A 22,947-nucleotide genomic window follows, 5' to 3' on the forward strand; every position below is an offset into this window, starting at 1 on the left:
TGAAACAATGACTCCCCTGCAGCCTGGTTGTACTGTTTCCAACATGTATAAGTGATTTTTTTTTTACACTGATATATCTTAGTACATGTCAGTGTCAAGCATTTGCTGCAGATTTGTGTACATCCAAGGTGCTCTGTTGGACCGGAGAAGACAGAAAACAGTGTGGTGCTCAAGAAAAGATATTCTTAGAAGAGATTCTAGAATAGAGGCGCTGATTGTGGCAGCATGTTCAAGTAACTTTGTTACACTAGTTCAGATTTGTTGTTTTTGTTGACTTTAGTTCATTTTTTTTTTTTTTTTGTCATTGAATGATTGGAGCATTATTTCCTCTGATTTTTGATGCTGTGCCGCTGGAAGGATTTTGTTCTTACTTTTATACTTTCAGACAATTATCACATGTAACCGAGGCAACAAGAGTTTTTTTTTTTTTTAACAACTGGGAGCAGCTAATTAGCTTCTCTAAAAGCTCAAATAATACCTTAACTACGACCCCGAAGCTCAGAGGAGTTGAAAAGGAAGCTTCGTGGATGAATAGCAGAACCAAAGAGCAGAGAGAGAAAGAGGAAGTTCAAACCATCTCTTCCATTGATCATAATGGGCCATGATCATATCCCAGAGTCCAATGTCTCTATGTCCAGCTTTCTAACCACACAGACATTTATAAAGAAGCAGCAAAAAGCAAATGAGGTGGATTAGCAGTGCTTGAAAACAACCGATGGTGTTATCCAGCTCAGGACATGTTACTGTGGAGAATCATCACTGCTGTCCAGGGTAGCAGCAGTGAGGAGCAGCAGGATGTTAAGACCATAATAAGACTCATACATGTCATACAGCTACAGTCGTCAGTCAGAGGTCTCTGAAATTTAAGTAACAGCCAGAAGCAGCAGAATGAAGCAAAGCCTGTAAAATGCAAATAAAAAAAAAAAAACTGGAAAAGGAGTTGGAACAACTCTAATCCCAACGCAATTAGAGATTCATATCAACTCTGAAATCTACTCAATCCAGTCTGTTTTGTTAAACAGTTTTAATATGTTCATTGTCAACAAATTACATGAAAACACATGCAGCATTTTCAGGTAAGACAGACTGAAGGATCAGTTAAGCAAATATCAAGAAAAACAACAAATGACTCAAATCAGTTGAACTCTGCCTTTTTTTGACATTTTCTGTATGAAACAAAAACATGTCTCAGCTTTTCATGGCAAAAAACAACAACAAAAAAAAAACCCCAACAAAAAACACATTTTATGGAGATGCGTCAGTGTCAATATTGCTTACATAACTTGTGAAGAGACGAGTAATAAAGAAGCACACAATAACATTTCCGACATGTCAATGTTTCCTTGTGGAGTTAAGGTTGCATGGACATTTGCAGGACTCTAAATGACTTACAACAAGGTTGTTTCCCAGACGTCTCAGATGCAAATCGGTCTTCTTCTTGAGAAACGCTACGCATCTGAAATCATGTTCAAACGAGACAGGAATCCTTTTGCAGAACAGCAACAATAACTGTCCTCAGTTCCCAGAAAATCCAGGTGATAAAACTGAACACAACTTAACACAGTGACAAGCATTCCTCTTGCAACTTTCACTGAGGGTACTTGTGTCTACTCAATATATCAGAAGTATTGAAAGAAAAAAAAAATATATCAACAGCAAAAAAAAAAGAAAAAAAAAAGGAATTTGGGGCATTCAGAAAGCTGCCCAGCTCTCATTTCAATTTCATCAAGTAAGACTTTAAGAGAACATTTGGTCAAATACACAGATTGCAACATGTTCATTTTATTTGCTGCAAACAGATAAAAAAAAAAAAAAAAACCCACCATATGAGAAGCCACATTGGCTGAATTGAAGCGGAGTCGGGGTGACTTCAGTCTAGCTCTGGTTCTCTCAGCAGGGCGAGCAGCCTGTCCATCTTTAATACCTCTGCTTCTGAACCCTTGGGCAGCTCCTGGCCCTTCTTGCTCTAAACACATAAAAACAAACAAACAAACAAACAAGAACCAACAATTAAATTCTTCTTACCAAGAAGTAAAGGAAACCCAGTGGTGCACACAAACACAGAATGAAACATGTACAGCTCTGCGAAAAACTAAGAGCCCACTGCAATGAACCCCACTGAAAACCACCTGGTTATTCCACCAAATATTGATCTCTGAACTCTTCCTGAGTTAAAACATTAGTTTTGTTGTTTCTAAATGAATATGAACTTGTTTTCTTTGCATTATTTGAGGTCTGAGAGCACTGCATCTTTTTCCTTATTTTGGCCATTTCTCATAATAAGGTCAAAATTCTAAACTTATTTAGAATAAATACTAAATAAGTTTAGTATTTATTCCGCAAATAAATACTAAACTTTTGCTTGCAGTTTCGGAGACATGTTGTCGATAGTTCAACACATGTTTGTTACTCAAACATATACCTACAAAAAGTAAAATCAGAGAAACTGATCATTTTAAGTGACCTCTTAATTTTTTTTACAGAGCTGTATATATATAATAAGGTTAAAATGTGTTAAGTATAATATATTTTAGAAGGAATAATTTAATGATGCAATTATTATAATTGTATAACAGACCCTTTCCATCTGAATTTTAAATCTGCTGCAAAGTCAGCTGCTTCTTTTGGACAATGTTGCGAAGCAAACAGTTACGGCTCAACTTTATTACCTTATTGTTAAAAGTGATCCCAGCACAAGACAATGTTTAGCAGGCCCGCTAAAGCTCTTTTGCAATTACAGGGTTCTGATCCTGAGCTGGATTTTGACTTAAGAAGACCAAAACAGTTAAAGACTGTGAACAGGAATAGTGTATTTTCTAAAGAGAAGAGCGTCTTTTCCGAACTTGCCTGTGTCGTTCCTGCTCATTTTCGGATATTTCTACAGAGATTCAGACAAATAACAACTCACAGAATATCAATAGTTGCGCTACAATGCTGCTTTTGCTTTGGCTGTGCCACCAATAAAGTCACGTGGCTAAAGTAAAATGCATGTTGTTTTGAGTTACTAAATTATATCAGTGGACACGTGACAACATGCTCTAATCCCCCATAAAAACATCACAGACCTTCAGGCCAAGGCGGCTACATGTGCAAAATAACAGCATCAACCAGAACGTGACAACGCAGCTGTGATCACAGTTCTCTATATTTTAAACTTACCAATACGGATAATTGGAAACTCATTTCAGATTGAGTATAAAAAATATGACAGGTTATAATAAGAACTGAGAACTGTGCCTTAAAGTCAGTCTGTGCTCACCATCTTGGTCTGTGCAGGCTACCCAATCAAGACTATTTGCTAAATGTTATTTTTTGCGGCTGATGCTTGTTTTTTTTTTGTTTTTTTTGCCACATTGGCCTTTAAAATGCTCTAAGCACTGTCAGTGATGCTGAACTGTGCAATTATATCACTAATGGACTTGTAAGGTGCAAAGTCAGAGATTGCAGGAGAAGAAGAACTGTGTATGTGTGCGCGCGGTGTGCGTCAAGTTGTGTTCATATAATTGTGTGGTTAAAACAGGATGTTTGGAGGAGTCTGCGTAATACAATGTGCAGTGAAGTGTGTTGTGAAAATGAACGCAATGAATGCTTCTCTCTAGTCATTAAAGTTCTGTCTGGTTTACACGCACTGATGCAAACAACACAAAGGAAAAGTGGAAGCGCGGCAGAGCTAACTGTTAATGGGCTCTGATTAAAGTGTTGTGACTCAGTGTGCCATTTGCTTTCCTCCTGTGTTCAGAAGGACTGATGTGATTACTTCTCAGCTTAAGAGAGGCTTCAGGGACTCATCTAGCAGAGGAAGATTAAAGTGGCACTTTGTTTTTCAGCACGGCTACATTTTGCTATGCTATTATACGCCACTGACCAAATTGTTTTTTCTTTAATTTATTCAAATTGGCATTCGTTCTGTAAACAAGAGAAACAGCAATTCAGATAACTCTGTAACGCGACGGGGAGATTATTCCATAGCGAGATTAAATCAGAATCGGGGTCAAGGCAGCTGCAGCTCTTATTGGTTTCCACGTCCGTTTAAGTAGACCCTGTTTTGAGCAGCCTGTGGGACGGTCTGGCTTATCGGTTTGACTTGTTAACAACTTTTCAGATTTGCCAATCATTGCTGTAGCTGATTGTTCTGGGCAGCACAGTCGATATAATTATGCAAGTTTGATGAACATCTTTTGCTCTGAGCGTCAACACAGCAGGTGAAATGAGACATGACTTCCTGCAAACATTTGTACGAGCCAAGACGATTTACTCTCTGTTCATGGCAGCAAGTAACATATTTTTAAGATAATTAAGTTGGCAGGTGATGACACTATTTGCACACTTTCGACAACATTTGACAAAACCATTGCAATATTGATAACTTATGAATAACTGAGATTTTTTTTAATCAGCATGCTATAAAAAGATTAAATTAGTAATTTGCTGAACTGAATCAAGTTGTCGTCTTGTACTATATTAAATATGCATAAAGAAATCCAGACTGTTTCCATATTTGATATTTGATAAAAACTAATGTGTGCAGAAATTCCACAAGCAATGCAAAACTAATATGAGTATCTTTTGCATTTTCCAACAATAAATAATCATAAAAACCCTATGTAGCAGGCAGCGCTTTCCTGGATATGCAACTACACTGTTACCACTGTACCATTGCACTGCTCAAGAGCGGTGGAGCAAATGAGATTTATTGATTTTACTCACCTTGGGCTTCTTGCGGAGGTTTGGGGAGAGCTTGAGGCTGGTCACAGTGGCCCGGTCATCCCCCACAATGATGATCGGATGGATGGGATTAAATTCAATGTGAGTCAGCCTGATCTTTTTGGCAACCACTATCTGATGGCAGATACCTTCAAATTTGTTGATACTCAGGTCAAAGACGTGAACCTGAGAAAGATGAGTCGTTATAACGCTTGTTTCACTTTTTTTCCCCGCATCAAATGTGTTGGTATTTAGTGACAACAATGTCTAAAAGAAAGATCTTAAAACACAGAAAAATTTGTACTTTGCTGATGTGGCGACAAGAAGAGTACACTGCCTTTCAAAAATGGTTCTTCAGCAGGATTAATCTGTATCTCCTTCCCGTCAATTCCTGACCATCTTCCTTGTGCCTTGTGGTAATATATTCCCCTACCATGTGTACCATTAAACTTTTCATGTTATTATTGGTAGAAAATTTCAGAAACCACGCAACCTTTTCCTCCTACTTCAGAATTACGAACCACTTTTTCGTTAGTTTGCGACATAAAAAGACATTAAAACCACACGGAGCTTTGTTTTTTGCGAACTGACAAAACCTATAAAAGTCCAAAGTGCCTGGGACTCATAATTCTGAGTCTTAACTCTCCATATTTGTGGGCATGTCGGGACTGTCATGATGTTTTCAAAGTTCCTAGACATCCTTATCTACCGGACATCATGTCACAACTTTCATCATGTATTTTGATAATCTGATTACATCAAACGAATCTACTACAAAGCAGATCCTACAATTCTTTATCAGAAAGATTACCGTGCTGGTGAAGTTCACACAGCACACAAGTGTTCACGCCAAGAATCCTTGTTTGTAACTAATCATCAGACTCCAACGAAGTATGACTTTCTCTAACCTCTTATCAGTGCAGCTATTAACAACAGTGTTTTTTGACGTTCAAATCTAAAGACTAATGCAACATTAGTCATGAGTAATTGCAGTGCAATATGACTGCATTTGTAATTCACAAAGCCACTTGGAGCAGTCAGTTTACTTCACTGAATTTATAATTACCTTGGCTCACATTAGCATAAAACTACAAATTACAGGTCTTAAAATGCTCCCTCCCAAGAACCTTAAAGAGAAGCTTTGTGCCAGAGTCTTGTAGCTCTAAGAAAAGATATATGTTTTTTAGACTTGCTCAGTATGCAAAGACAATGAAGCACTGCACTGTTATTTGTTTCTAACAAAGGAAATTTCTTGTTTATGCAACTACCATGCCGTTATCCATCTGTCCCTGCTAATCCTTGTTGAAAGGAGCCTATCTGCAGCTCTCATTAGGCGAGCGTGGAGAACACTCTGGACAGGTCACCTGCAACGTCCTACGGCCATAAAGCTTAACTTCCTGCCTGCTTTTTGAGTTTTATCTGGAGTGAGTTGCCAGCTGCTTAGAACCGTGCCAAGCAGCTCTTTGTCCGCAGCGTACTTTTTCTGTAATTCTCAGTGATTACACAGATGCATGAGTTACTGTGTGGCACATTATGAGGATTGCAGAAAGTAATTTTATTTGGACATTTGGCTGCGTTTATTTATTATGGGTTTTTTTTAGACAGGAAAAAGCCTCAAATGACAACAACTTAATCATGAGATTCAAAAGTATCAACCAAATACATCTGTTGCCTGGATTCTCTTAATTTGAACAGCTGGCCATCCAGAACTACATCTTTGGGAGAGTGTAGGGGAGTACAACGATTTATTATTTAGGCTCCCCTTTCAAGTGGAGATAATCAAAAATGCCTCCCTTAATGGATCCAAGAACCAGACATGTCATGCAGCCAGTCCACACAAGAACAAATTCTTGTCCACTTAACTTTCAGAAGCCATCAAAGTTAAACTATCCGAGTGATGAGGCAGAGTGATGATACTGCCTCATCACACTAGGTCACAGTGCTACCAAAAGTACGCTCTAGAGTAATATACAAGTACAACCTCATTATTCCAGCCAACACATCCAGTAACATGCGGTGGAAAGAAAAACTACAGTTGACTAAAAGTCGCTGAAATTCAAAAATGAGGCCACAAGTCATTTCAAAACTTGTAACCTAAAGGTGAAATCTCCGTTTCACATTCCAGCTAATAAACAAACATACATTTCACAATGAAAATGTAGAAAAATAACAATACTGCAGCAATTGGGTTACATACGTGTGTACACTTGTAAAAGTCTTCTTTAGCAAAAATGAATGTTAATAAAAATTCAGAATTCACTCTTTTTGGTTGGAGTCCATCAGAATCCTGCATTCCGACCGCAGGCAAGCAAAAGTGATATTTTTAATTTATCCAGTCCCATTTTTATAGATAACAAAAGTCTGGCACTTTACCTGCTGGTGTAAATACTTGTTTGCGTCTACTGGATAACAGTTTTGGAACACTGTAACGCAAAACAACCTGGATTTTAGCCATAAATATTGAAAACATCCTACTGGAGTCTGGTACTATCAGAAAAAGCCCATGCTGAGATCACATCAACTCGACAGAACCAACCTGGAGCAAACAAACACTCAGAATCTGCAACACAATCACAGAGTCATGCATGGATGCAATTCTTGGTAGGCTGGTACATTTGAGAAGGAAGGGAAATGTTGAGTCATGGGAACTGATAATGCAATAGCATTATTACACACTCCAGCCCTGCACGCATAATAAAACAAATTGCATCAATAAAATAAGTAATTAAGACATCAATTTTAAAATTAAATGTATCTATCTTATGCTCCGGCAAACTTCAGGTGCTGCATTTCTGTGGTCCCCACATGACGCAAGGAGAATGCAGGAAAAGAAGGGGTGATTAAAAAGTGTTTATGGCTATTAAAACTGATAACACACCCAGATCCCTAAGATTATTCTGCTGTGGACTCTGACCTGTGATTACAACACGGTTATGCAGGGACAGAGAGACGACATACGTCGTGTGCATGTTTCTCGGCAGCTGAGTTGAGCTGAACGTTCTGTGTTGGTCGCTCGGGTTAAAACATCTGCGGGTCGACCATGTTTGGGATGAACTTGCTTGCGTTTTGTGTGCTCCTGTGTGCTACCGGCTGCTCAGCTCAAAATGGTAAAACTATGTTTTTTGTTTTTTTTTTACAATTAACTCCGAATCTTGACACATGAGTAAACATTTCGGCCGCTTGAAGATTGTTTTAGCACTGCTTGGAGATCAAGAATGAATTGTGCTGTGATAATTATCTTTCAAATAAAACATTTAATAAGTCAATTGGTGTAGCTTATGAACTTTACTAAACAGTAAAGTTGAGTAAAATATTCAGTTTTCTTCATGATTTTACAAATGGATTTATATGAATTTATCTCATCAGCAGTAAGAGCAACGAAAAAGACCCTTCAGCCTTGGTTGATTGGTGTGTCAGCTGTCGTTGGCTTCCTGGTCCTTGTCTTTATTCTCCTGATTGGAAAAAAACTACTAAGTATAAGAAGGTTTGTAAATCACAGTTAGTTTTTTTTTTCTCAAACACTGACAGTGTTGCACTGTAATCAATTTCTTTGAGACTTTTTAAAAAATCATGTCCTGATGTTAGAAGGATATTTGGAAAGACAAGATTTTACAGAAAATTCAGAATGTTACCTCACTGCGAAGCGTTCTGAGGCTCTACCTCAGACGCTCTAGATCCAGATAGAGAAAATTGTTTCTGAAAAGTCGAGATATTTAATGTGTGAAAATGTGAACATCTGCTGTCACTGAAACCTATTTTTGTTGGTTTTCTGCATCTAACACAACATTTTCTATTTAACATATGTTTCAGATTCAACTGTTGAGCACTTTTCTTTCTGACTACCAAAAATCGTAATCATATTGTGGTAGAGTCCCGCGGCTCAGCATAGCTGTTTTGTAATGATTTATTTTATGTAATTTGCATTGTATAACCGACGAAAATTAAGTACAAACTTTAATAACTAAGCAAAATGTAGTGAGGCTTGAATCTAATCTCACAAAGAGATAACGCCTTTTATTAACAGAGATATACGAGCGTGTTAAATTTTAACTTTGGCAAATTGTAGTGTAATCTTTCTTTTGCTGAAGTTCAACTTGGCTCTCTGCATTAATGTATTGTATGATACTGCAGAATTCTAACTCACTGGTTGATCAAAAAAGTCAAAGTCTTTGATTAGATTGACCGCTTAACATCGCATCGTTTTTCTTGGACTAGCATTAAAATAATATTTTTGGGGTGTTTTGAACCAATCAGTGTGTCCGTTGTTGTCTTGTGTTGCAGGGAGACAGAGGAGAAACGGGGCTATGAAAAGACCCAAAACCTGGATCTGAACGTCTATGAAACCAGTCTGTAGAAACTCATCTGCCTCTGGGGAGAAAACTACTCTACCCACACAGTGACCAGTCCATTACTTTTCTAAGTCATCTTTTTTTTTTTTTTACAAGTTATCAAATCTATTTAAAACAGAAAGACTTTATAGACAGTGTATATAGTACAATTAAATCACAGATGTTCCTCTTAAGGATCACAATTATGTGTACATGGAAAAAAAATCATAAGTCACCAAGAATGTAAACAAATATATTAAAAATATAATTACAATATAGCGTTGGGTTGACATAATATTTTTAACTACCTTTGATTGCTTACACTGCTATTTTCTTTGAGACAAAAGTGTTGCCTTTTGGAGGGTAGGGTCAAAATGATCTGTACCCTTTATAGGTTTAGGTAAGCATATAAAGACTGGATGTGATACTAATGTTTTGATTGGTCTGGTCAAGTGTGCTCACTTGACTATGATAATGAAGTTTTGGAAAGAGCTAAATTTTATGGCAAGGAGACGTTCTAACCTCAGTGACTTGGACCTTATAAAAAAGACGAATGGTTAAAAATGCTAAAAGATTGCCTCTAAGTGTCAGTTTGTTGCAATGCAAAGCACGACTGGAGAAGGATATAAATCATTTTCAGCCTGTCATTTTTGTTCAAATGTAAATAAAAACAGATTTTCTGAAAAAAAAAAATACCCTTTGTACATTGTCTTGTCTTTTGGGATTTGCTCATCTCATTTCTAGGAAACTACAAAGACTGAAAAATATGTGTGACAGTCCCTACAGACAAGGTGGAGAGGACATCCACCAGAAACAGTAAAGACAGAGCTTGAAGACTAATCACCAGCAGAGATGACCAGACTTTCTCATTATGTCATCCAGACACTTTCTAAACAGGCGGCTCAGATGGAGGATCAGGGACAGAGAGAATTTGTTTGCGCCACACAACTGTGTGTCATTCTTGCACCTCAGCCTCCAATCAATGCATTATCTTCGTGAACACATGTGCACAAGCTCACGCAAACCCACACACTCACACCGTTGTTCCTCTGACATTTTGTGGCGTGGCAGAAGTAACTGAAAGCCAGGTTGTCATTACTGGCATGCATGCATCGAGGAGCACACGACTTAAATGAGTCAATCAAAGCTCTACTTGAGAGTTGCCACAGAAATTGATTAATGTTCTGCAACAAAACCGCTGGAGAACATGGATGTTGACGGCCGTCAATAAATGTGAGAGTTCTGTGTGTCTTATATCATTCCTTCTGATCCGGACGGAATAAAATAAAGTACTCAGTCTTGATGAATTTGAAAAAATACAACTGAACACAGGGATAAACCTTCAATCCTGTGCTGCATGTCTTCCCCTTCTCTCCTCACCTTTCTTCCTGTCAAACTACTAACTCCACAAACTTAAAAACATAGCCATTTCAAATGGCTATTAAAACGTATGCTTTTGCCACACCCCAAAGTCTACAACAAGGTGGAACTGCAATACATTTTAAAGTAATCCTTCACAATTAAAGCTAACATAAAATATGAGACGGAGAGGTATGGTTGCAAGGTATGGTTGCAAAGATTCAACCAATTTGAAATGTTGCTCCAAAAAAACCTCCTTGCCAAAGCCTCTAATAAACCAAAAAGCATCTTGCTATTCTGGTTCATTTTCCGGTAAATTTCTACCGCATACACTAGAAATGCAGAGCGGTGACAATAGTCCTGAAAACATCCTCCGGTTCCATGTCTCAGGCAGGGCAAAAGGTTGGTTGTGTGGTGTAACGAGTCATCCTATGCCACAGCTGGTGCCTGTGGTGACCAAATGCTGGCAGTTGAGAAGGACATGATATAAACACACAAAGTATCACATAAGGTGTCTCTCAAATTACTCAGCTCTCATTTCCTCTCTGTCATTCTCACTCGACTTCACTTGGCGCACTGCACAAAAAACGTGTCAGACATAACAACCTTGACTTTTATGTAGTGTTGCGCAGAGTGAGAGGACCAACAGATGGGGACAGCTTGAAGCCATACAGAAAAAATATGTGAAGATAAGCAACGCGACACCCGCTGAAATTACTTTTGCCTGGAATCAATAACTAGGAAGCTTCTTTGTTACATGAAATAAGAGTCTGAACCAACTCGATTTCCCGAGGCTACTTAACTTTGATTTTAGACTCATCCAATATATAAAGAAGATTAAAAAGTGAGCTGCAGATGGTAGACGGTATAGCTGTTTGGTGCTTCACATGCTCAGTCAAATAAAAGTCAAGTTATCGTTGATACACAGCGGACACGTGTTGCCGCATCTGTGCAATCCCGGAAGCAAGTGCGCTTCAGGCTCTGATGAAGGTCTAAAACTGGTGAGATGCTTCTTTTAAACAGGGGATCGTCGGCTAGGAATGTTTTGTATGTTCTAAATTCTGAAGGTAGAAAACGATTAGAAGTTCTGCTCATTTTACCGTGCTGCATTTTGAAAAAAGGAAAAGGAGAGAACTGAAAAAGGCCCTTACCTTTCTGTCTATTGTCACGGCCGCGAATATAGTGGAGGAGTAAGGAGCCCAGCAAACATCTCCAACGGGCGAGCCAAGGTCGAAGGTGAACATTGGAGTCCTGAAACAATTACAAGAGGAAAGCTAAAGTAAAACACAGGCAAAGTTGCTCATCTTAAACAAACAGAGGCGCATTTCTGAGAACTGACACATTTGACAATCCTTTTGGGAATGCACTCAGGAGCAAGTCTAACACCAAGTGAAAATGGAGGCCCTGCCACATGACCAAATTCTTGTTCCAGAATCCAGAAACATGTATAAAAGAGTGAAAGACTCAAAATGCATTACCTAAAGAACACATATCAGCATGTCAATCAAAACGTCTTGCACAACATTTCATTTGCACATCCAGGTCAGTGTGCTATGTCCGAATCTATTGAAAATTCAAAGCTGAAAAGCTTGGAATATATCTGACCAGAATTTATATATATATATATATAAATATAAAAAATAGCTACACTAACAAAACGGTAGTTTTGACTACTTTGACTCATGTCTAAGTCCGTCGCAACAGGCAATAAATCAATTAATCAATGGTCAATATTTTTGAGGGGCAATTTTGTTTTCAGAGACATGAGACACACTATGTCAAAAATCACACTTTGAAATAGCTTTTTGTAAAGATACAAAACTTTAATTTCTGAATCCAAACAAGGAGTTCATATTTCATTTATTTATAGTTTTGGCTTTGTGTGGTTTTTATGGCCCTTTTTTATTGCGTCTTTTTTAATATTTAAAATATCATTCAGTTTTCGGTGTTTGCTGGTGTGTGAGGGACCGGACTCAAACAAGGACAAAAAATGTTCAAAGTAGAAAAAGGCTTCAATTTAATTCTTCAAAAAAATCATCAACAAAGCATAAAAATTTAAAGCAAGAATAAATCAAAAGATAAATAACAAATTTGGATCCAAATTAACTGAGGTCAACTGAACTCTAACTAAACACAAACAAAACTGACCTACCAAACAAAGAACAAAGGCTGCTTAAATAGGGGTGGAGTAACCCAAATCTACCACAGGAGGGATGTCTGACCAAACAAAAGAACAAATAAATACAAAATTAACTAAAGGATTCTATAAACAAATAAAGCAAAATAACTTTAACTTAGCACAAACAATAAGTGAATATTTAAGTGACAAAATTAAATAAAAACTTGAAGTCTCCCTCTTCAGTCTTTCAGAAATTTGTAGATGGTTTACTCCAGGTTCCTCCACCAGCTGGTTCCTATAAGTGGCACCTCAAACAAAAACAAGTATAAATTAACCATTCAGACAGACATTAACTAAAGTGTGCACCCATTAGAAAATATATGTCTAAATGAAATAAACTATACTAATAAAGAAATCAATACTAACACTATGTGGTGGTGGTAAGGGCATCCACCACATGGTGCCATTAATAAATAACTTGAAAATGGTCTCAAAACATTATTTTTCCTATCACAACAATTACTAGAACAATTTGTCATCCAGCAAAATTTGTCAGTGTGACAGACCTATATATGATACAGTTACCACCACACTAACATGCACAGTGCCACTTAAAGTTACTCCTTCAACCTTCTCACGTTTCGTGAGTGCAAAAGGCAGTGCATACTGTAGCTGCAGAAGGTTGTGCTCTCAACCTTCTACACAACTTCACCCTTGACCTTCTTACAGTGTTCCTTTGTCTTCATAATGCTGTTTATTTCCTAGCATTCTCTGAGAAACTTCTGAGACCTTCACAGAACAGCCTTACTTGTACTAGAAATAAATGGGTCACAGGTTAACTCTATTTATAAATTAAGTGGCTTCTGGAAAAAAAGACCCCCCAACAAATTTCCTTGTCTTTCCTCTGCGCAGTCAGGTGGGATTTTCTTATATTGAAAGATAAAATACCCCCTCAAAAAAGCTATTTATGTTATTTAAAACTATCTTATGTTTGTGTGTGAGGAATTCAGGGCAAACTAACTAAAGTCTAATCTCTCCACGGTATGAAGCAGAAACCTACTCACATATAGCTCTAAGAAGATGGAGACATTTTCAGTATTCCTATTGTTTTTTTCTCTGCACAAGGTAAATGCATATGCATCACTTACCTACTGATCGTAATCATAATATATTCTTCTTTCACTGGTTTTGGAAGACGCGTTGTTGTAACTCTCGTGGCCCAGAAACACTGCATTATTTTTGCACTGAAGCCTAATCGTCAAGGAGATCCACATTCATTCCTTCATTCCTTTATTTATAAGGTCTGGTTGTATTTAATTCCACAGTGAGCTGAGAAGTGAAAGCGTCTGAATTCAGGAAATCTTAAGTTTTGTATTTTTAGGATGTTGAGGATCACACTTTGAAATAGTGTCTCTCATGATGAGCAAATGATTACTATCATTATTCAGTCAAGCTGCTTGCGCAGTCAAAATGTGGGAGGATGTGTGGGTTAATCAAATGAGCCAAGAAAATTATGTTTGATCCACGATGAGTCTAAGAAGCTCATAAAGACACTGCAAAACCACGGAAAGATCAGAGGAATTACTATTGCGTTTCACTGAGTGTGTCTGACTATTTGCAAACAAACCATTAAAAATGTTGCTAAGATTATTGTTATAGCATTGTTTAACACATTTTTTGTGTCAATCTTTCACTGGCAAAATGAAAAGACAATGTATAAAATATATCAAATTTTATATTCTTCAACTAATCAAAATGACAATAAAAACAGGTTTGTCCGTTGGACGTTAAATGGATGCAATGTTGACATCAATCAACTCCTTTCAGCTCAACCCTGAGTTTCAAAGAAAGACTGTAACACTAGTCGTGATAGCAGTCATGTTGCTTCCCAGAGCTTTCAATCTCCTGTGAAAACGAACCTCTTCCAACGAACACGAATACTTCACAGAACAACACGTACACACAGTCTTTCAACAGGTTCACCGCTGCCTATTTTATTCAATGGAAAGTTCAGTTAAGCCAGCAGACACAGATGGAACGCTGGCTCTTGTGTTGGTGGACATGTGTCTTAGCACCACATAAACAACAGTGTCACAGACAAGTGTTGATATATGTGTTGATAAATGGCGTCTGTGACAGTCTGGTGATTAGCCAAGTGGGAAAGCTCGCTAACTGTCCAGTTGATGGCTGCAGCAGGCTTCAGCCCCGGTAATCCCAGAATGGTAGGATTAAAAGGAAGTAGGCTACAAAGAATTGAATACTTATTTAAATTAGATTTAAAGTTAAATGAGGTAAGGTGAAAGTTTTAGGGGAGATTATGCTTTCCGAGCACAATGTGATACTTTATAGCATAATCAAGTAACTATGTTAACGTCAGTTGTTATAAAAATGTCGTACATATCAAACATGACTTAAGAGAATTTGACTTCACAATTTGATTCCTTGAAATACAGTTCTTCCTGATGTTCATTTGACTGTTATGTGTTCAGCTGGCTGATTAGGGTAGAGTTTATTATTTTATGGTTAATAGCTGTAAGAAAAGTCTAATGTCTCAATTTCTGTTTCTTACTTGATGGTGTGGTCCCAGATCTTGACATTCCAGTCTGAACTGCAAGAAATAAAAATTCTGGGATGGAAGTGGTTCCACTTAACAGTGTCCACTGGCATACGATGGGCATCATATGTCTCCAGGAACTGACTGGAGTAAGTCTTGGAGCACTAGAGAATAAAAGGAAAAAGTTGATTATTACCCAGAAATCAAAGTGAAAAGAAGTCAATATTCTTAAGATGTTTAATAAGTTACTCAGCTCATTCGGTGTCTGCATATTAGATCTTAATAAAATGAGGTTTAAAACATCTACAGCATTAACAAAATGACATTTATGGAAATGCCTTCATTCAAATGTTACCAAATCAAGATATGGCATATAGATAGACTCAAAAGAAAACAGAGTTCAACTAGGATTTTACATTTTACATTAGTTTATTAATTTTCCCCTCCCCCCCATATTTTTTAATTCTTGTTTTCTAGTTAACCTCTACAGGATGTGTATCACATTACAATAAGAAAGGGTATTGAAATGATTTATAATTCTTTTTTACTTAACAAATTTGTGGTATTTCATCAGGGACATGTGAACCTTATTTGTTATTCTGTGCAGACAACTGTATCATGATTTTCCTGTTATTAATTGTTGTGTATATGCTTCCACTGTGGTGCTTGCTGAAAGTGATTTGGTAAAAAATGTTGCTGCACTGAAACTTAAAGTGAAATAAATACCTGAGAGCTTTATTACAAATTTAATTTAGGGATCGTGAAAGCAACAAAATAGAAGAGCTAGATTGCAGGGATAAATTAACAAGACAATCTTAGGTAAACACCTAATAGGTTGTGGACACAGCTGCTGCATTTTCAAACCCAGTCAAAATGACTGCTGTCCTGCAGCTCTGCGAAAGATTGTTAATCTGTCCTCTCTTAGGTGTCCGTGCCAATGTGACAGAAGGAGGATCTAATTTCACACATATCGGGGAAGTGTCTGTCAACAAGTTAGCAAGAAGTGCCGAGTGCAGCGGAGGTGATCCTCAATCTTTTTTGCTTTCTTAGTAGAACTGTAAGGTATCAAACATCTTTTAAACGTGTGTCTTATAGTGTCTGAGTTGAAATGAATTTCTATGCAAAATTTTAAGATGCAGCCCACTGACACAGATACCAAAAGGTTAAAGTGGGTCAAATATGGCATGTTTCGTTTTATCGCTCATCTCCAAGGACTACTGTTAACAGGAGTTAATTAAAAATAATATTTAAAGTTAGAGTTTAGCGTTAATGATTCTACAACCATAACCATTAGTATTTCTAGTATTTCTATATTCACTTGATTTTACTGTGTATATATAGTTTTTCATATTGGTTTTGCTTTTTATACTGCTGTAACAATGTAAATTTCCCCATTGCGGGATTAATAAAGGAATATCTTATCTTATCTTAACACACGTGTAGCACTTTGGATAAATACTGCCCACCGCTGGCTTTGTGACATTTAGAGAATGATGCTTTATTCTCATTTAAAAGGAATTCACTTTCATTCATGTTTTACACATAAACTTCTTTTTGGCTTGAGAATAAGTTCAGATAGCCTTATTACTGTATGTCAAATTAAGATGTGACTTCTTTTTTTTCCCCTCGAGGTCTGCCTGTCGAAGTGGATCACATCAACAACATTCTTAATGTAATTTTAGAAGTGTCACTCAGCCACATCAGCTCTTGAAATCCTTCACACATACCTTATATATTTTCCCCTCTTCTGTGCCAACTAAGAACAGATAATCAATCTGTTTGTGGAAGTCGAGCGAAGTACCATGAGCTGCACATAAGAGGCATAAAGATATACACTGTCACAGATGTCAGTCTCATTTAATAAACTAATTTTATAAATCAAAGAGAAAACACTGTCATAGAGAGACTCTCATAAAGGTCTGTGAGGGAGTCTTACAGACGGCAGTCATCTGTGAATCCTCTGACCCATCAGATGGAGCACCTTTCACAGACAGTCTGATAATGTCTGATGACATTAGCTCATTCTGCAATCATACAAATATACAGTTAGAAAGCAACATACAGTACGGATACAAAACACACAAATTCATGATCGCAAAATGCAAGAAATACACAAAAGCAAGAAATAATGATTCAAATAACCAAGTTGCATTTGCAGTATGTTCTGACTGTACAAACCTTGACGAGTGTCCAGGTCACGACTCTGCCGTCAGATGACACCGAACAAAACATGTGGTTGTTGTCCATGTCATCGTTTTGCCAGCGCACCTGAATATAAGATGTCTGTGTGAGAAGACTAAACACATAAACAGACTGAAAGTTTTGGATTATCTTCATCATTCAAACTGGCAAAAATATGTCTCTATTCAAATGTATCCCAAACCTAAATAACTATACCAAGTTTCCCCCAAGAAAACTTGCAAAGCCTGGTGGTTGGGTGCTAAGGTAGTCATTTGTTCAACGGCCCGTTGTGTTTTGGAGTTGAAAAGTGTTTAATGTTGACAGGAAATTTGAAAATATTACTTCATAATTATGTGTTATTGAAATATTGAGAGATTGATACCTGAACATCAACTATAAAACCTGAAAAAATGCTACATTTTTAAAAAGACTTAAAAAAAAATAAGCAATGCTTAGCCTGGTGGGGGCACAAGTAAAGCCTGGTGGCCCGCCAGGCTTAAAATACACTGGAAAATCCTTACTATAATAATACCACTGATTGTTTGAAGCTAAATTTCTTTAAAAAAAAAAAAAAAAACTACTGAAAAACTAACCTGAGCATGAAAAAAGCAAGCTGAGTACTTCAACATTTAACTGTACACATAAACAGTGAACTCCCCAACCTAATGTCACCTGCCAGACAGGATCTGTGTGCTTTCCGGTGCTTGCGGTACTCTTGTAAACAGGGTCCCGTGTTTGCTCCTTCAAGTTGTAAACAGCCACACAGCCATCGTAGAAACCCACTGCCACCAAATACGAGAGTTGTGGATGGATGTCCAGGCAGAGGATCCCAGAGGCCGTGGGGTAGATGTGCTCCGGAAAAGCCGAGTTCTTCAATGAGAAGAAGAGCAGCATGCCACCCGCCTGTTTACCAAAGTCATCTGGCCACAACAGAGACAAAACCAAGACGATTTGGAAAGGATCAGTTTTTAAAAATGATTCAATAAAAGATGTTATAACAACTTCAGTTAGTACTCACATGATCCCAATCCCACAGCAAACAGGTCCTGGTATTTGTTATTCCTATCGAATAATAATCAGTTATCAGTCATCCTTCTCTTTTGTGACAGTAGTGACATACAAAACTGAAAATGTATTAATAGTCCTCTTTACTAAGCCCCCCTGGTATCCATGAATAAAATCCAGACTTCAACATTTTGAAATGAAAATGCACGACTGCACCATATCAGAGGTGGGCACCACTAAATTAACAAAACATTAATCAGAAAAGCAGCCCAAAGACTCAAGGTGGCTCAGGAGAAGTTGCATACTGACAAAATGTGATAGAGTTCACAGGGAATCGAAACTTTACAAGTCCCCCCATTATTCAGATTTTATGTTTCACAGATTTAATAAATCAACACACCAGCAGAGGGCAGTGACAGACAAATGCCTGGCTTTTTCATACTGAAACGTCCACAAAGGCAGAAGAGTTCCCTCCTGGTCTCTGAACTCATCTGAGGCATCCTCAAAGTACTTAAAATCTGAAGGTTACAAAAGGAATGCAGTTAGAGAACAACACAGAGCAACATGTGTTGCAAAAAATGTGTTTTACATATAAACGATCATGCCTTGTGCTATGTCATCCATTGTATTTTGGATGACTATTCGTTCAATGATCTTGGCTACCTCTGCCACTTGAGTGACATCCTCACTCTGTAATAGAAACACAGCAAAGTTTTGGGGTCTCCGGAAATACTATGTCAACCAATTAGCATATATCAGTTTTGGTTTGGTAATGTGTAGGCTGCACAATTTAATTGTATATATTGAATGTACACAATGATACATTTAAGGAAGGAAAGCTTAAAAAAACTTTACCCCACTGTCCAGCAACGACTTTTTCTTGACGTCAAAATCCTCTTTTTTCTCTACTGTGCTTTTCTTTTTCTTTTCAATTGAGTCTTGCGTCTGCAGTTTCTCCAAGTATGCGTCGTAGATCTCCCACTGCAAGCAGTCAGTTATTAAAGTCAACCAATAATTTTTTCCCCACAAAGAGAAAATAAGTCCACTCACAACACACCAGAGCACAAGTGTGCAACGTACCTGATTAGCAGAGTCAGAAAAGGTGATGCGGGGAGGAGGTTCAGTCTGGCAGCTTCTTTCCTGAGGAAAAAGGAAAACCTCTTTATCTTAATACATAGTACATCAATACATAAGCAACGACAAAGTGTGTTAATACCAATATCGTAGTGCCTACTTTGTAAACATTGCATATGTTAACTACACACAGTAGTTACTGCTTTTTCATACCCTTGAAGGATTATTGCGAGTCTGTCCTGCCCTTTCACTGAAGTTGAATTGATTTGTAATTTTTGCCTCCCTCTTGCGACGTTTTGAGGAAGCACTACGTGGTTTGTCCTCATCTCCAGTTTCTTCACTTTCACCTCCATCCTCCACAGGTGTAGTCTATTGTGGACAATCAGCAGACGGAGGTTCAAGTTCTATCTACACAATTCAAGCTTGAGTATTTACTCAAGTATTTACAGTATTTTAAATTTTTTTTTTCAACAATGTCTTAAATCACTTTTAAGCGCCTACATACAGATTTTTTTCTTATTTTTACCGGGGTTCCAGCGTGATCCTCATGTGATTCTACTTTAGTCTCCACTGGTACAACCCCTGGGCAAATATGACATATATATTCTTAAATTTATAGTTCATAAAGCAAACAAAATGCACTCTGTACATTGTGTAATTCTGCAAACTGTTTGATAGCTTAATAGTGGCATCTAGTGGCTCCAAATATTCACTACACCAGGAAAAAAAGAAACAATGTAAGCTCCAAAAACCCTCTTAAAGTTAAAAACACCTTATCATTCTTAAAAGGACAAACATCGTTAAGCCCAGACAAGCCAAAAGTCTTCCAAAAACAACACATAATCTCTATAGTTATTTTTAACAGAGATCAATTTAACACTTTTTTTAGGGGGCGGAGGGCTTGTAAATTGACTGAAATACCAAATTCAATTTCCAATTTTAAATTGTTTTTTTTTTATTTTCTCCCTTTCGACTTTATAAATAATAATAATTATAAGTAACAGAAAATATTTTAAAAAACTCACTTCTACTTCAATCACCCCTTTTGGGAGTTGACTGGATGCAAAACGTCTTGTATTCAAATGAGAAAATGGGCCCTGGGTGGGCTGACATCAGTCTGAACTAAGGGACAAAGGTGTAAGAAAATGGTTGGATGGATGGTTGAATGGATGGATGGATGGATGGATGGATGGATGGACGGACGGACGGACGGGGCTTGCAGCAGAGTGCTTTTAAATCCCCCAGGTATGATTTGCTAACTCCTACAAGCTACCAACCTCACACAAGATTTTTCTTGATCTCTTGTTATTCATATAATTAACTGATATATAAAAACATTATCACTGCTTTTATCTTGGGTGGTTATTCTGTTGTGCATTGATGACTCACTTCTATATTCCTTAATTAAAATGATCACTCAAGTCTTTTTTTTCTTTCAAGTTCTTTGTCACTTTTTCAGATAGGGGGGGGAAATACAATAAAAGCCTGGACATCATTAAACAGAAAAAGTAGAATTTCTTTTTTTATATGTCCTTTAACTGTCCAGATCAAAACTCCAGGATTCTTAATAGCTGACATACCTGGAGGTAGCTGAAAGATGGTAAGTCTTCGAGCTTCATCAGACTCTTTATGCAATAGGTTCCCCTCCAAAGCAAAGTGGACAGCCAAGTGATCCACAGCAGTCACTGGCTTATAGACACGTTCCTAAAATAGACAAATAAAAATTATGAATATTAGTAAAATAAATTAATTTCAATACAACTAATTGGTTTCCCCAAAATACCTTAATTATCTGCTCAGAAGACGTTAAATAAGTAAATATCACAGTAAAGACTTTTTGGCAAAATACCAATTTAATTTTAATGTCTTTATAAAGAGCCAACATGCAGAGTTGTTTTCATACAACGATCTTAAAATGCCTTATTTGGATTCACAGTGGCTATAATTTTGCAACAATGGTAGCATGTACATTATATTATGTAATTGTATGTGCTGAGTTATGACTTCCCTACCTTGAAGCTGTAGCGAACAAGATTTTTTGGAGCATGTGGGTTGTTTGCATTGAGAACTCTTGTAATTTCCTCTTTCAGCTCCTATATAAATCAGTACAGATCAAAAAATACAAAATTACATGTATGTAATATAAAATAAATATCACCCAGGGCAGATAATTTGATAAGTCAGAAGGTCAGAAAGAGAGAGAGAGAGAGAGGCAGAGAGAGAGAGAGAGAGAGGGAGAGAAAGAGAGAGAGGTGGGGGGTGGATTTCTGCATGACAATATCATCCATTTCTTGTACAGACACCAGTTACAAGATCCACAACAGTGAGTCAAAACAGCTAAAATTACATTTCTTTTTAGTATATTACCGAGCTATTAAAACCTAAAATGACTCACAATGAAAGATGGCATAAGACCTGTCCAAATTGAATTAGAAAATTAATATATAGATAAGGAATGATTAGAATGATCCCAAAGAGAGATCACAAGACACCACAAAGTATACATGAGAGTTTAATTTATATATTGTTCTATGTGATCTGTCACTGTCTTAAGTCGGACTTGTCTCTTGTCTACAGGCCTGCTTTTATCATTCATCCAGTTATATCCTTCTCTTACAGCCTCTGAGAGGTCCAGTTGATGATGATGGTGATGATGGTGGTGGTGGTGATGATGATGATGATGGTGATCCGCAGCGGATTTCAAATGGAAAGGGTCGTCCAAGCCATCAGTCGCATCCCATGCGTCATCGTCATCCTACAATGTCAAGCAAATAATAGATCTATGTATGTAGAAAGCAGAAAATTATATTTTGGTGTACAAATGCATTGCAAAAGTAATCATATCCCTCGGACTATTCAATAGTTTGTCATGGTCCAACAACAAATTTCAGTCTTGGTAGCTGAAATGTTTTTCCTTCCACTTTACAATCATGCCCCAGTTTTTGTTGGTCTACACATACATATATTGCAGTTCGTGGCAAGTAAATTAATGTTTAGACTTACTCGCTTTTAGTTGTTTACTTCGAATATTTGGGAGATAAACGCACCTTTGATAGTCCTTTGGATGACTTCAGACCGGGCAATTTGTGAACAGTGGAAGCCTGTTTGAAAACAAATCAAGACAAGAGTCAAAATGTGAAGTTAACGAGTCCGTGTACGTGTCTTGCGATTTTGCTAGTAGCAGCTAGACTAACTAAGATTTGGTAACAATTACCCTTCTACCAGCCATATTCACGGGAATTGAGGTAGGACCCCGGTTCCAAAAGCTTCATAAAATATGTCTATCTCAGTTTTTTTGTTTTTTTTTTTTTGGCAAAAATCAGACAAACTCTTCAAACGGTCACAAGCAAAAGGAGAACGCGCTTAAAGAACGCTGCCTGGCTCCTGTGTACTGGTTACCATGACAACCGCCAGTCTTTCTGTTACTGGCGGTTGTTAGGATTAACAGTTACAGTCACATAGATCCTATAATAAGGTATAAAAGTTTAACATGTCATATAGTTTCCACGCCTTTTATTTGATAGTTTCTTTAACATCATTTAAAAAAGCGTTACATTTAAATTTCAAGTTAAAATATAATATCATCACATTGTTTGAAAAATAATATATGAGTTTTAAAACAT

At 37.3% G+C, this 22,947-nt stretch overlaps 1 protein-coding gene across 1 annotated transcript; it reads right to left on the reverse strand.

Annotated features, from left to right (window-relative positions):
• Positions 1–1,009: 1,009 nt before the first annotated feature.
• Positions 1,010–22,696, reverse strand: dnai1.2 (dynein, axonemal, intermediate chain 1, paralog 2). The gene is made up of 20 exons (XM_015050016.1): positions 22,539–22,696; positions 22,372–22,425; positions 21,942–22,079; positions 21,337–21,417; positions 20,905–21,028; positions 19,851–19,906; positions 19,538–19,693; positions 19,331–19,390; positions 19,106–19,231; positions 18,856–18,940; positions 18,651–18,768; positions 18,264–18,307; positions 17,918–18,165; positions 17,243–17,332; positions 17,001–17,088; positions 16,792–16,871; positions 15,080–15,228; positions 11,543–11,642; positions 4,708–4,890; positions 1,010–1,966 (listed from the first exon to the last, which is right to left on the reverse strand). Exons 1-20 carry the CDS (start codon positions 22,551–22,553, stop codon positions 1,871–1,873), a joined length of 2,091 nt encoding a protein of 696 aa, XP_014905502.1. The 5' UTR covers positions 22,554–22,696; the 3' UTR covers positions 1,010–1,870.
• Positions 22,697–22,947: the final 251 nt, after the last annotated feature.

This window comes from Poecilia latipinna, unplaced genomic scaffold, assembly GCF_001443285.1.
Source record: "Poecilia latipinna isolate Pla-1442-1.1 unplaced genomic scaffold, P_latipinna-1.0 Scaffold47, whole genome shotgun sequence".
NCBI classification, from domain to species: domain Eukaryota; kingdom Metazoa; phylum Chordata; class Actinopteri; order Cyprinodontiformes; family Poeciliidae; genus Poecilia; species Poecilia latipinna.